At 40.7% G+C, this 13,868-nt stretch overlaps 1 protein-coding gene across 8 annotated transcripts in view; it reads right to left on the bottom strand.

The window, feature by feature from the left end:
- The window catches only part of SNED1 (sushi, nidogen and EGF like domains 1), a 291,723-nt gene that overhangs the window by 176,604 nt on the left and 101,251 nt on the right, over window positions 1-13,868 (bottom strand). For all 8 annotated transcript variants that reach the window (XM_073625738.1, XM_073625736.1, XM_073625737.1 and 5 more), the window contains 5 exons: window positions 11,657-11,944; window positions 11,175-11,315; window positions 6,021-6,183; window positions 1,489-1,614; window positions 707-820 (listed from right to left, as the gene is read on the bottom strand). In XM_073625738.1, the coding sequence (XP_073481839.1) occupies window positions 707-820; window positions 1,489-1,614; window positions 6,021-6,183; window positions 11,175-11,315; window positions 11,657-11,944 (832 nt within the window). The remainder of the gene's footprint in view (window positions 1-706; window positions 821-1,488; window positions 1,615-6,020; window positions 6,184-11,174; window positions 11,316-11,656; window positions 11,945-13,868) is intronic.

Here is a 13,868-nt window from a genome sequence, read left to right as displayed (position 1 = left end):
GAAAGTATCTGGATAATTGAAGTTGCCCATGATAACATTGCCCTATCTCACCACCATTTCTAACTGTAAAAAAAAGATCAGTCTCTTCATCCTTCATGTTAGGGGGCCTGTAGCATAAACCCACTATTTCCTTTTTGTTTCTTCCCCTTGAAGAAAAGGGAAGCGTAAAGGATTCCACCTCCTCCCTTGACTCGTAAGCAATGTCATCCCTCGTGTTTACTAGCAAATTATTCTTGACATGCAGGCACACCTCTCACCCCCCTTCTACCTTCCCTGCCCCTCCGATACAGTGAGTACCCCTGGACAGTCTCAAGACAGTCATGTGAGCTGTCAAACCGGGTCTCTAATACTCCCACAAAATCAAAATCTTCCTTATGTATCTGAAGTTCCAGTTCTTCCATTTTATCAACCAAACTTCTAGCATTTGTGAATGTGCCTTTACATTTTGTACAAACGCATGTCATTTCTCCTTGTATGTTCTGAGGCTGCAATAGGATTTTGCCAACATACCTGCCTTAATTCTAGGTACTCTAGTTATCCTACCAATGTTGCCCCGGTAGCACCCTCTGACCTTCGTATACTGCCAGCTAAAGCTTCCTCTGATGCCTCCCCTTCCAACCTTTTGGCCATCTTCTCTCCCTATCAAAAACAAACATTCCAACAAAAAAAATACACACAATTTATTGACAAAACTTCCTGCAATTACCTGTATCACACATGGGTCCAGTGAAATCTGGGGGGCATAGACAGGTAAAGGAACCAGGTACATCAACACACGAGCCTCCGTTCTGACAGGGCTGAGAAAAGCATCTCCCCATATCTGCAATATATAAAAAAGATATGTGTTTCTCAAGACGCCCATGCTGGAAGCAGGGAGTCTGGGTGTTAGTGAGTATTTATGGACAGCTACAAGATCCAGTGAGCAATGCAGCTTTAATCATGACAAAAAAATTAACTGGAATTCTTATCTGTTCTATGGCCAGGTTCACATCTATCCATGTTTGCTTGTGTCTGTTTTTTCGTATGCATTCTCCTTATTTCTAGGCCTCATTTTTACCATTGCAGCGCACAGATGTGAACAGCCTTATTAGAATCAATGTATTTTTTTTTTAATCACACATGCATTTTGTGTGTTCCAATATTAACACAAAGGTGTGAACCTTGGTGCTCACTTTTTTGGGGGGGTGGCACAACCAACACTAACCCCCCCCGCGGGAGACACAGGTGGTGGCGGCCACTGCAAACAGGCCTTAGTCTACAATCATTTAGCACGATAGTTGCACAGCAAGAGTCAGCAGTAGTTCTCGATGCTCATGTTCCCAATGGGCTTCGAACTCCCAAGTGTTCTACACAAAAACAAGTCGCTTGTTGTCCTGGGCTTGCAATGTTTTTTTAAGTTATTACACAGTATCAATAATTTATTTTTTATATTGGTGTGTACTACAAGCATCATAATTATAATATATAATCATCAAAGTAAATTCTTACCAATTTGACAGTGCTTTCCAGTGAAGCCACTTAGACAAGAGCATGTGTAGGAAGGGTTGCCGGTGACACAGTCATCTATACAGCGACCTCCATTTTGACAGGGTCGAAGGGTCCAACAAACAGAGGCTGTAAAACATGTTTTTCAGTTTCTTTTTTTTTTTTTTATCCAACAAAAAAGTTTTAAAAAAGATTGGTATACAGCCATTTTCAGTGTCACATTAGAATACATATCCAAACATGCATAGAACACAAACAGGTCACATTGAACACTGCGCTTCCACAACATATAATCACTTTGTCTTTTTTTTTCATTTGTGCTGCTCCTCACCCCACATTTATTCCCAGAAGTCTGTCCATGACCCGGTCCACCGGGGAAAGCCCCGGTGTATCCAGCCACGGAGCCCATAAATTCTGATATTTCCGCGTGCCTACCCTATGCTGGTAGATAGTTTTCTTCATATGTAACAGTTCCCCGATATTATGAATCCATTCCCTTACTGTTAGGGGATTCTCTGACTTCCAATGCACCATGATCAGTTTCCTGGCTTGGAAAACTACTCTATGAACGGCCTCCCTGGTGCACATCTCCCATTCATATTCTTCCATATTCTTCCAGTACTCCCAGTAGGCAAGCTCTTGGTTCCAAAGGTAAAGTTACTTTAAATACCGAATTGACAGTATTCACCACTCTTGCCCAGTAAGTATGCAGCTTGGAGCAGCGCCATAAGACGTGAATAAGGTCACCGTGGTCACGTTTACACCTAGTGCAAGTGGCCTCCTCCTGCAAATTCATCAGCTGTAGTCTATGTGGTATGTAATATACGCTTAGTATGATATACAGTTGAGTAAGCTACATTCAGTGAACAGATGCCTACCACCTGGAATATCTCCTCACATTGCTCCCCATCCATCTGGCCTACATCTTTCTCCTGCCTCTCCCTCAACTTCAGGGGATGGAAAGATTGTAAAAGTAAGGCATACCATTGAGAAATAATCCCTTCGAGGATGCAGCATCTCTGATGAGGCTAAACACTGGGGTTGGTGAGAGATGCCACTCCGATTATCTACTCTGTGCCTTAACCGCATGCTGGAGCTGTGAGTAATAGAAATGCATTGAAGTCGGAAGTTTGTATTCTGCCTGCAATCCTATGAGAGGCCGAAGCACTCCATTATGAAATATTTGCTTGAGGTGTGTAATCCTGTAGGATTTCCACCTGGCCCCCGCCTGCAGCTTGGCCAGCTCAGTGTAGGTATCATTAAGCCAAATGGGGCTATACTCAGTGTATCCATCAGCCTGCTGAATGTATTTGCACTTGTTCCACACTTTTTGAATAAGATTGTACGTAGGGTACTTTTTATATACGGCTTGGCAAAACCTAGAGCTTCCAGTGCCGTCCGGATGGGACCTCTACCTACAGTGTACAGCATGATTGCCTGGGATGAACTAGCTGGCTCATGTGTGGGCTCCCTATCTGTCCTGAAAGTTCCAATAAGGTGTTGCAGCTGTGCAGCCAAGTAATACAACCACAGGTTGGGTAATACCGACCCGCCATCGTCTTTGGGTCTTTGGAGGTATTCTAATTTTATCCTGGGTGGTCTATCCTTCCAGATCAAAGTACGGAAGATAGAGTTCACCATTCTGAAGATTTTTAAAGGAACGATCACCGGGGCATTGTGAAGACAATAAAGTAGTTGTGGCATGAGAATAATTTTTATCAGATTCACTTTGCCTGCAACCGATATGCGGAGGTTGTTCCATGTTTTGACCCTTTCCCTAAACCTTTGAAGTAAGGGTGAGATGTTTAGATGGCTAAAATCCCATGGGTTGGAGGTAACCTGGATCCCTGGGTATTTAAAGGATGTCATAATGGGTATTGGACAGGAAGATGCCACTGATTGTGTGGCATCCCTATCCACCAATAGTAAGGCAGATTTTGACCAATTGATATGTAAGCCCGAAAAGGTACCACATTTCGTTATAGTTGTCATGGCCTCCTGCAGGGAAGTGTCAGTATCCCCTGGCATGGTAAGGTGTCATCAGCATATAACATCACTTTTTCCTGCAGGGTGCCATAACAAAATCCTGTAATGCGTGGGTTAGCCCTGATCTTTATGGCCAAAGGCTCAATAGCCAGTGCAAAGAGAAGAAGGGACAGCGGGCAACCTTGCCTCGTCCCCCTTCTCAACGCAAAATCATGTGACAGACAGCCAAAGACTTCTAATAGCAGCCCCCGGCCAACTGTACAGTAGACGCACTCACGATATGTAAATGGGGCCGAACCCAAATTGCCCTAGCACATCCCACAGATAATTCCACTCTATGCTATCGAATGCTTTTGTGGCATCTAGCGAATGTTTTTCAGTTTCACAAAATGCATATGCCTATCTTGAGCTTATCTATAAATTAAAATGTGATACAAAAAGTGCAGAAACCAAGAGCAGCCCAGCAAAAATCAGGTTTCTTGTTTTAACTGTTCTATGTTGATGCATTTCAAAATCTAACTTGGATGCAGCACTCTGCACCAAGTCTATACCCTTCATATTGCTGTTTTTAAAGATAAGCACACTTTTGTTGAAAGATACCGCCACCCCTGCCATGCTAAGCTCATTTATAGTATAGATTACATTCTCCAGATGCAGACCTACCGCTTTTTGACAGATGCTTGCCCTAAGCCATGACTTTGTTCACATTTTTTTTCTAGTGCTCCTCTATTCCTGTTGGTTAGGCCAGAACAGTAATCTATGACAGATGCCCAGGAGATGGGAGTCCTCAATAGGGCTTATTTCTACAAATATTCACATAGTGTTAAAATAAATCAATATGTAAAAAATGTAGACTGAAAAACTTTTGAAGGCTGCAGCTGCATTCCTCTCTTAAAGATGCTAGATTCCTGGCTATCATGCTAAATCAATGGCTTCAGTAATCACTGACCCTTCACCCAATCTATCTTGATCTGTATGTTTCCTTGGGATCAGTGATCCAGAAAGTACTAAAGAAAGAGGACAAATATGACAGCCAAGCATTTTCAGAAGGGACTCAGCATACGCAGCCTCCATTTTTCTCAGTGCAGATTTCCCTAAAAATTAAATGCAGCAGTACAAAAATATTATTATTATTATTGTTATTATTAGAATATTTACCCATTAGCTTAGAATCGTTTGGAGAAGATGCACATATTTTATTTCAAAAGTATTTTAGGATGTTATATCCAGTGGACCTTTTTCCAAAATGTTGTCAGGTGGAGAAAAATAGCACTCTCCTACATATATTTGTTTTTCATTGAATCCAATGTCAAATATTTGGAGACTGAAGCTTGGTTCCTTGGCATATGCTGAGGTCAATATTTGCTTACTGGTGGATTCCAGAACTCCCAACAATGAAACACAACATTCAGCTTAAAATGAGTAGTAATGTGTTACCCAGATGTGCAGGCGTGTTAAGGATTAGCATTGTTTAATTAGACAAATATGTCTACGACAATATACTTGCCCTTCTGTCCATTTTAATTTGGTAGCAATATATATCAGTATTTATTGGTGTTTTTGATTTATGTTTTTGTTTATCCTGTATAATGAGACAAAACCTTAGTAAATAGAGAACAAGAGGAAAATAAATGAAAACGCTTTGCTCTGCCCTCATAATTGTTCGATCGTGGTTTACATATTGCTATGTGCTTGCTTAACGTTAAAAAATCTCTCTAATTTCTTTGAAAATAGAATAACTCTGTCCACTTATTTTTTGGATATGTGATAAATATGAGATCTACAAATACCTTCTGTTTTTAGAGAGCGTGACTGCATTTCTCACTAATTAATGGGGGGGGGGGTTGATTTTCATACACTGCACTGATGATGACAAACTGTTCTGTAACAGCTGTCTGCAATTTAGAATAAATGGTTCCATGATTTTAGGCTGTATCTATATTTTATGAAGGAATGATTTTCACAGCTCAGGCCCACTATTCAAAAATGAGGAATAACCACCTATATTTTTGGGGATTTGTGATGGAAGTCAGACTAGCAAATAAAGTCTGTTTTAAAGTGGTTGTTAAGCCACTCTAACCTGTATGCGTCATCAGCACTGCCTCCTATTGTAGTGTCCCCCTCTGTGTTTTATAAACCACACACAGAGGGGGACACTTCAATAGGAGGCAGTGCGGATGGTGTATACAGGTTAGTTTTATGCAAGCAGCGGGGGGGGGCACTGTCACGAGCTGACAGACAGGGAGTGGAGGGGGAGGTGGACACAGGAGCAGAGAGGAGACACAGAGCAGGGCTGCGGATGACGGAGGCGCGTAAACTGACCACATTGTCAGGGCTCAGCAGCCATGATATACCGTGGTCAGTTTACAGAGGGTAGGGCAGAAACTGGCAGGATCAGCCAGGTTTTTTAGGTGTTACAAGTGGCACAAACACTGTGTCATATAACATGCTTTAAAGGAGCAGGATCCATTTACATTTTTTGGGGTTAACAAACGCTTTAAGGATCTACTGGCTTGCTCACTAATTAATTTAAATTAATGTGCACGTACTTGCATTGCTGCATCCTCCAACCTGAACGTTGTTGTTGTCAATCCGGAATACCCAGCATCCAGGAATTCCTACGTTAGTTGTGTTTGCAATTCCTGCAATGTCATCTGTACGAGAGCCAGGGATATTAAAATACCTCCAGCCATCTCCTGCATTGAAACCTGCCTAGGGGACAAAAAAGAAATCATGACAGGGCATAACAAATAGAAGTTTCAAACTGAAAGAAGAACCCACTAAATCCTTGGTGCCATGTGTGCCAAAATGTGCAGCCCGCTGGGTCTCTCTATGCAGCCTGCCAAGTGTTGGCCACTTTGTAGAGTGGACGTGTCTCATACACGCTACTGAACTGAACCCAGTATTGTCAATCCAGTACTGTGATCTGTGCCCAACAGTAAAAGTATAGTCCCCATCCAACATCATTAGGTTGGGAGAGGTGAATGAGCAGGTGATCCGGTTAGTAAATGCAGAGGTGGTTTAAGGGATGGGGGGTTAAAAACATTGCTTACTGACCACCAATAAAGGGGAGGGGGGGGTTAACAGCACTGCCACTGACCACCCATGTAGATGGGGATTTAACAGCACTGCTACTGATCACCAATGAAGTGAGGAAGGGGACGTGAACTGCACTGCCACTGACTATTAATGCAGGAGGGGTTAACAGCATTGTCACTGACCACCAATGAAGAGCTCTTTAAATAGCACCGCTGCTGACCACCAATGTGGGGGTTAGTACTGTGTTCATGAAACCAATGCTTTTTTTTTTGCGGCCACTGACACCAATGCTGGGGGTTATTATTGTGGCCACTGGCACCATAGCTAAGATCATTACTGCAGTCACTGACACCAGTGCTGGAAGTTATTATTGCAGCCACTGACACCGATGTTGGGGGTTATTATTGCAGTGACTGACACCAATGCTGGGGGTTATTATTGCAATTACTGACATTAATGACAGGGGTGGTTATTTCAGTCATGGACACCAATGCTGGAGATTATTTTGCAGTCACTGACATCTATGCAGGGGGTTAATGTTGTGTTTAATGACAGGTGCTGGGGTTTAATATTGTGGCCAATTACATGCATACTGGGACTTACTCTTACTTTCCTGACACCATCACTGGGGCTCATTTTACTCCCATTTCCTCTTCGGTGTGCATAAAAAGTACAGCAGAACTGAACTATTCAGACACTGAGGTGCATTACAGCCCAGTCATTTGAGTTGGCTGCCTAACTCAATGCAACGTCAACGCATGAAAGCAAGCTGCTATTGTGCAACCCTCTGGAAGTGTGATGGGCCACGCTTGAGATCTTATATAATTGTTAAGTTGGCCGTAACTGTACTAAATAGTATTTGCAAAGTCTGAATTACAGAGATGTAAGAAAACTCCTATTATTTAAAAATAAAAGCATGTCACTTAAGGCCTCATGCACACTGGACATTAAAAAAACAGTAACATTAGCTGTAGAAGGCTGTAGCTGTAGAGTGAGTTTTTCAATGTTTTTGCACTAGTGTTTTTCAGCGTTTTTAAGCTGTTTTCGGGTTTTTCCAGGGTTAGAGCTGTTTTACAGCTGAAAAACTCCTCTCAAAACCCACTTGTTCTGGGGTTTTTTTCCAGCCAGAAAACCCCCCTGCCAAAAACTGCTGATAACAGCCTATGGGGGTTATTTACTAAAGTCAAATCCACTTTGCACTACTTGAAATTGCACTGAAAGTGCACCTGGAAGTGCAGTCGCTGTAGATCCGAGGGGGACATGCAAGGAGAATAAAAAACAGAATTTTAGCTTGCACATGATTGTATAATAAAATCAGCAGAGCTTCCCCTCATTTCAGATCTACCCTTCAGATTTACAGCGACTGCACTTCCAAGTGCACTTTCAGTGCAATTTCAAGTGCACTTTGCACTTGTAGTTTGCACTTGTAGTGCAAAGTGGATTTGTCTTTCATAAATAACCCCCTATGTGTGCATGGATACATAGGATAACATGTTGGGGAGTTTATTGGCTGCAAAAAAAAACATCTAAAGCCAAAAACTGCAATTGTAAAAACGTCCAGTGTGCATGAGGTCTAACAGCATTGAGGACACAAAACACACACATATACGGCACATTCAGTATACACAATATGCACAAAGTGCACATAGTTTAAACATAACAGAACATACAATACACAAAACACATAGCTTAAACACAACGCAAGGATTGTGAAAAGCATGGAGAATACACAGCACAAAACATCTACACTACAGCATACACAGCACAAAACATCTACAGCATACACAGCACAGAATGCACACAATACACAGCACAGAACACAAACAGCACAAAGACTGCAGAAAATGTTACTTCCAGTAAACAATGTGAAGTTATTTCAATGCTCACATGATCAACATACAGATACAAGTGAACATAAGATGTTTGCTGACTTGGCATCTTACAGCATTGTTGCAAATTGCTTGCATTGCTTCAGTTTCTATTAAAGACACCCCATAAAAACACTGCAATATTAATCTGTTGCGTTTTAGGGGCTCTTCTAAAAGTCTTCAGTAGCAGGTCATCATAAAATCCTTGCAAAGAAGGCAGCTGTTAGCGCAGATTAAAACAGAACTTAAGCCAAGTTTAAAAAATTGATAATAGGTAGTTTTATGACAGAAAGGATTCCTTATGTCCCTTCTGCTATACAACTTCTTTTCCTTCCTGCTATCAATGTTGCATTGCATGTGCAATTTAGTGCACAATGCCAGCATATGTAAAATGTAAGGTGTCAGGGCCGAGTAAGCCCAGTGTACTCTTATGGTACTCTGCTGAAACGTAATATGGCAAAAATGCAACTCCAACGCTGCCATATGACTTTTTAAGAAAAAAAAAAGTGCCATCTCAACATAAAAAATGAGCCTCTACTTTTCTGCTTTACGTAGGCTATGTTGTTAATCACCATCATGAAGTGTAATGTTAAGTAGTTACATAGGGGGTTATTTACGAAAGGCAAGTCCACTTTGCACTACAAGTGCAAAGTGCACTTGAAATTGCACTGAAAGTGCACTTGGAAGTGCAGTCGCTGTAAATCTGAGGGGTAGATCTGAAATGGGGGGAAGGTCTGCTGATGTTATCATCCAATCACGTGGAAGCTAAAATGCTGTTTTTTTATTTTCCTTGCATGTCCCCCTCGGACCTACAGCGACTGCACTTCCAAGTGCACTTTCAGAGCAATGTCAAGTGCACTTTGCACTTGTAGTGCAAAGTGGATTTGCCTTTAGTAAATAACCCCATAGAGTATTTAAAGGTATTCAGTCTTGGACTGCATATTCCTTTTTTCATCATATAAAGGAAAGCAGGTTAGCTGTTAAGTGGTCCATAGTTTCCAGGGAAAAACAATATTGTTTTTGTAGACACACTACGGAAAATCTATAATCCACACATTAACTAATGATTTTAGTACAACTCTGGGAAGGAAATGACCTTTATTAAAAATAATGGGATTAATGAGGAAAAAATGCAGACACGCTGTATCCTTAAAAACCATTTTGGCTTATCCATTGTGTACAGTCAAAAGAGTTTATAAGAATGTTACCTATTACATGATGGTACAAGCTTGAGTGCAAATGAACCGTTTAAAACATTTTTAATTGTAACTGACTGGCTGGCAGTTCAAACTAAAAATACTTCAGAGAAGATTTTACGTAACAGAATCTGACTGGAAGACTAGTGCTCTTTGTCCCTAAAGCTGGCCATACACTAAATCTAGGAATATCCTTCATCCACGCTAAAATGTGTGGATAGACTAATCTCCAGCTGCAGTGATTTTATTCTGACAGCCAGCACCCCCAGCTGTCAGAATACTGATGCATGCTAAACATATAACTGGATGCAGCCGCTGTTCATCCGACAATTTTTCCATCCTGTTACAGGAAAAGGGAGGGTGGTCACAGGGCCACCCAAGCAGAAAATTTCAGTCAGTTCATCGGGACCCGGGTGAAATTTGCATATTATAAGGACAACTTTAGTCTGGCTTCCTAAAGTATAAAAACGGAAGGAACAGATAGCTTCTTAGCCTATAGCAACAAATTACATCCCAGCTGTTCTAAATCCCTCTATTTTCTTTTTTTTTTAATTCTTTATTTGTGAAATGATAGGATAACACTACACATACCATAGTACACATGCAATAAGACATTGGACACATCATTTTGTTTGTGCTGATTATACAGCTTGATTTGTCATATTATTCCAATCAAACCTTAACAGATATCTGTGTGTATGGACCCAAACCAACTTTGTTTGAATAGCCAATCCCAAGGTTAGGGAGCTCCCTGTGTCCCGTGTATGATAACATTTCTTTTTGTAGGTAGCTAATAAAGTGAAAAGTACGACCTGAAGGTCGTCCGTCTTATTTATAGGTCATTAGAACCTATTAGGTCTAGTGTGAATAAGAAGGTTAAAGAACGTAAGAAAGAAGGATAAGGAGATCAAAAAAAAAAGGGGGGGGGGGAGATGGAGGAGGGAAAGGAGGGAATTAGGAGAGAAATGAGAGATCCTTCCTCCAAGCCCTCCAGCGACTTTACGTTGTCCATTAAAATCCCTCTATTTTCTAACCTGCACCAGGAAAACAGAATGACTTTGGCTGGCCATACATTATATGATCTTCTTGTATAATTTTACTTTGGATTTCCCAAAACCATATAATATGAGGTCATACCTAAACACTTTCAATTTGTATGCAATCAGAGAGGCACTTGCACTACAGAGTTAAAGGTGAACCTAAAGGAAATTGAACAAGAAAATGGTAAAATGTATGGCCATCTTTACTGTTAGATATATGGACTTTACTCCCAGTTGGCTGGGAAGGAAAAGCTGTAAGATGTTCAATTCTGAAAATGATTAAAATTGAAAAAAATATATATTTGTTTCCTATAACTAAATAAAGTATCCCCCTTCTGTGAACACTAAGCATAAAAACGACAGATGAAACAGATGAAAATAGCAATTGGGGTAGAGGCCAGCCTCCCATAGAAAGGGTTTAAAATCTCAGAGGGACACAGAGGTTTGTTTTGTGTGCCCCCTTAGCAACAAGTGGGAAAACATGATCTATTGGACTACACAAAGTTACAATAGTACCCTGTGTCATTTCAGAGGTTACAAATGCAAAAACTATGCAATACCTGGGCAGCAATACCCCCTCTTCCAGAACTGTCACCACCACTGCTGGCATGTCGCCCTGTTGTCCATTCTATTGTCTCATAGTTGAAGATAGTAAAAGAACGAAGCCCGTCCGTAATTAGTACAATCTGGAATGTGTTCACCTGTCAGAGCAGCATAGTAGACAGAAATTAAGAACAAATACATTCAAAGACACAAGTTTAAAAAAATGAATAAAACAACAGAGAGGTGAGTGTACTGAACAAAGAAAAAGTTATATTTTTTCGTATTTAGTGAAATTGAATACGTTTTTCACATAATATGGAAAAAAGAGTATGGTTTCAGATGCTAAGGAATTACTATCTTTAATTTAAACAAAACCAGACAAATGTGGCTTATTACTATAAACCTACTCCATAGCAAAGTGTGCGTGTGTATGGGGGGGGCTCAAATTTGTCCTAAACCAGACCACATGGGAACCAGAAATAGCACTGTTTATACTCACAGGTGAACTGGCATCTCCACCATAGAAAGTAACCCTGTACCAAGTGGCAATGAAGACCCATGTGGCATTAAATTCAGACAGCTCAGGAAAGTAAGAGTTGACATCTCTGCTGGCACGGTTCAAAATTCTGGGATCCTCTGTCTCTTTGTAAAAAACATCCCCTCCTCTGCGATTGTCTACATCAGCCCAAAAGGCAGCTACCACACGGCGGTCACCGGAGATTGGAAATGCCACAGGAGTAAATTGGGACACTTCTCTCAGGAAAGAGACAACTCCATTATTGTTTACCTGCAACACAAAACAACAAATGTATCATTAAAAAATAATAAATTATCTGTCATTCAATATAAAAGCAATACAGGGGTTGCCACCACTGACTTTATGGAAATGCCTGTTGTCTGGCTGTTATGCTGACTCACTGGCTCCGGTATTTTTTAGAGTCACTGACCTGAACAAGTATGCAGACCAGGGTAGAAGGCAGTCCTTAGCTGCATATTTGTCTGGAATTAAAGTACTGAAACAAGTGGGTCAACAAAGCCAACGTTTTCAGGAGAGGCCAGTACTTTCAGGCTACAAACCACTCTTGTGACAGTTTTTTTTTAGGTATATTTGTCTTTAAACAGATGGAATGGAAAATGTATTCTACAGTCATAGATTTAGAAGCAGAACAGCATACTGTTTTTCATTTGCTGGAAAGCTGTGTTGAGAGCCACTTAAACAGCAATCAGGTGGCACTTCAGAAACAATCTTGTATTTCTCTGACAGTCATTTCCAAAAATACAAAAACAATTAACAGTTGTGGTGAAAGAAATGAATAGTGAAAACATAAAGATTTGTTTTCAAACATTGAAGCAAACATTACCTTTTTTTTTTTTCTTTTTTTTTTAATCTATACTATTTTTTTTTACACTTTTTTTCATTAAATGGAAAAAGGGCACCCAAGAGGTGCTGGGATTGGGACTTTGATATGAGTTTAAACAAAGTAGTGAGATGGCAAAAAAACATTTGAAGAGCCTACTGGCTCAGGTTAGTCTTCTCACAACAGACAAGGCTACCCTTCAGTGGGTACTCCAGAAGGTTATTAGAAAAAGATGTGCATATATGGAAGGAGCACCAGACCAAAAGATAAGAGTCCACATTAATTTTTTGATATTGTATTAAAAGACAGCCAACATGTTCCGGGGGTCAAAGGGACTCCCCCTTCATCAGAGCTTCAGTTAAAAATGATTACCTTGAGTGGACTCAAAGTAAGGCTTTCTTATTTGAATCTGTGCAGGGAAGCTGACTGCATGATTAGGATTCCTGGCCTGCAGTATTTCCATCAGTAGTCAGGTTTTTTTTTTTTTCGGGGGGGGGGTGGGGGGGGGGGGGGTTGACTGCTGATGCAGATACTGCAGGCCAGGAATCCTAATCCAGCAATCAGCTTCTCTGCACAGATTCAAACAGGAAAGCCCTACTTTGAGTCCACTCAAGGTTCTCATGTTTAACTAAAGCCCTGATGAAGGGCCCCCCTTTGACCCCCCCGAAACATGTTGACTGTCTTTTAACACAATATTAATAAATTATTATATACACTTATCTTTTGGTCTGGTGCTCCTTCCATATGCATGCTTTTTTCACACTACTGTGATACGATTTTGCAGCAATTTTAGGTGCGATTGTGTATTGCGACATTGATGCGACTTGGCTGCAAATTTTTGGGACAAAGTCACACTGTGAATCACATCAAAGTAGCAAAGGAACCTTTTCCAAAATCACACCATGTTGAGTCGCATTGATGAGAACGGGCACCGTTGAATATAACCTGATTTCACTATGTCATGCGATTCTGTGCAACTCAAGTCACATCAGGATTCACAGTAATGTGAACAAGCACTTACAATTATTGCTGTCACAAGGGGGCTGACAAGACTTCACAATCTCCCAAAAGTAATCAGGTGACTCTACAGGGTTCTAGACTTCCCAACTCTACTAAAAAAAATTTAAAAAAAGCATTTTGTATTTGTTGCTGTGTTGCTTCTTTTAAACCATTGTCACTGGCACAATAAATAAGGGAATATCTCCTTAAAAGAATTCCACATAGTGAGTAAAACATAGCAGGAGTTCTAACCCTTCACCATATTACCTAAAATTAAAAAAAAAAAATTCTGGTTGGCCGATTATGGATTCATGAAGATAGAGATCTAGAGATGTTTTTCTTTGACATAACATC

The sequence above is a fragment of the Aquarana catesbeiana genome, linkage group LG04, assembly GCF_042186555.1.
Source record: "Aquarana catesbeiana isolate 2022-GZ linkage group LG04, ASM4218655v1, whole genome shotgun sequence".
Taxonomy (NCBI): Eukaryota; Metazoa; Chordata; class Amphibia; order Anura; family Ranidae; genus Aquarana; species Aquarana catesbeiana.
The sequence above is the reverse complement of the archived record's forward strand: the minus strand, read 5'-3'. Positions and strand labels throughout refer to the sequence as shown.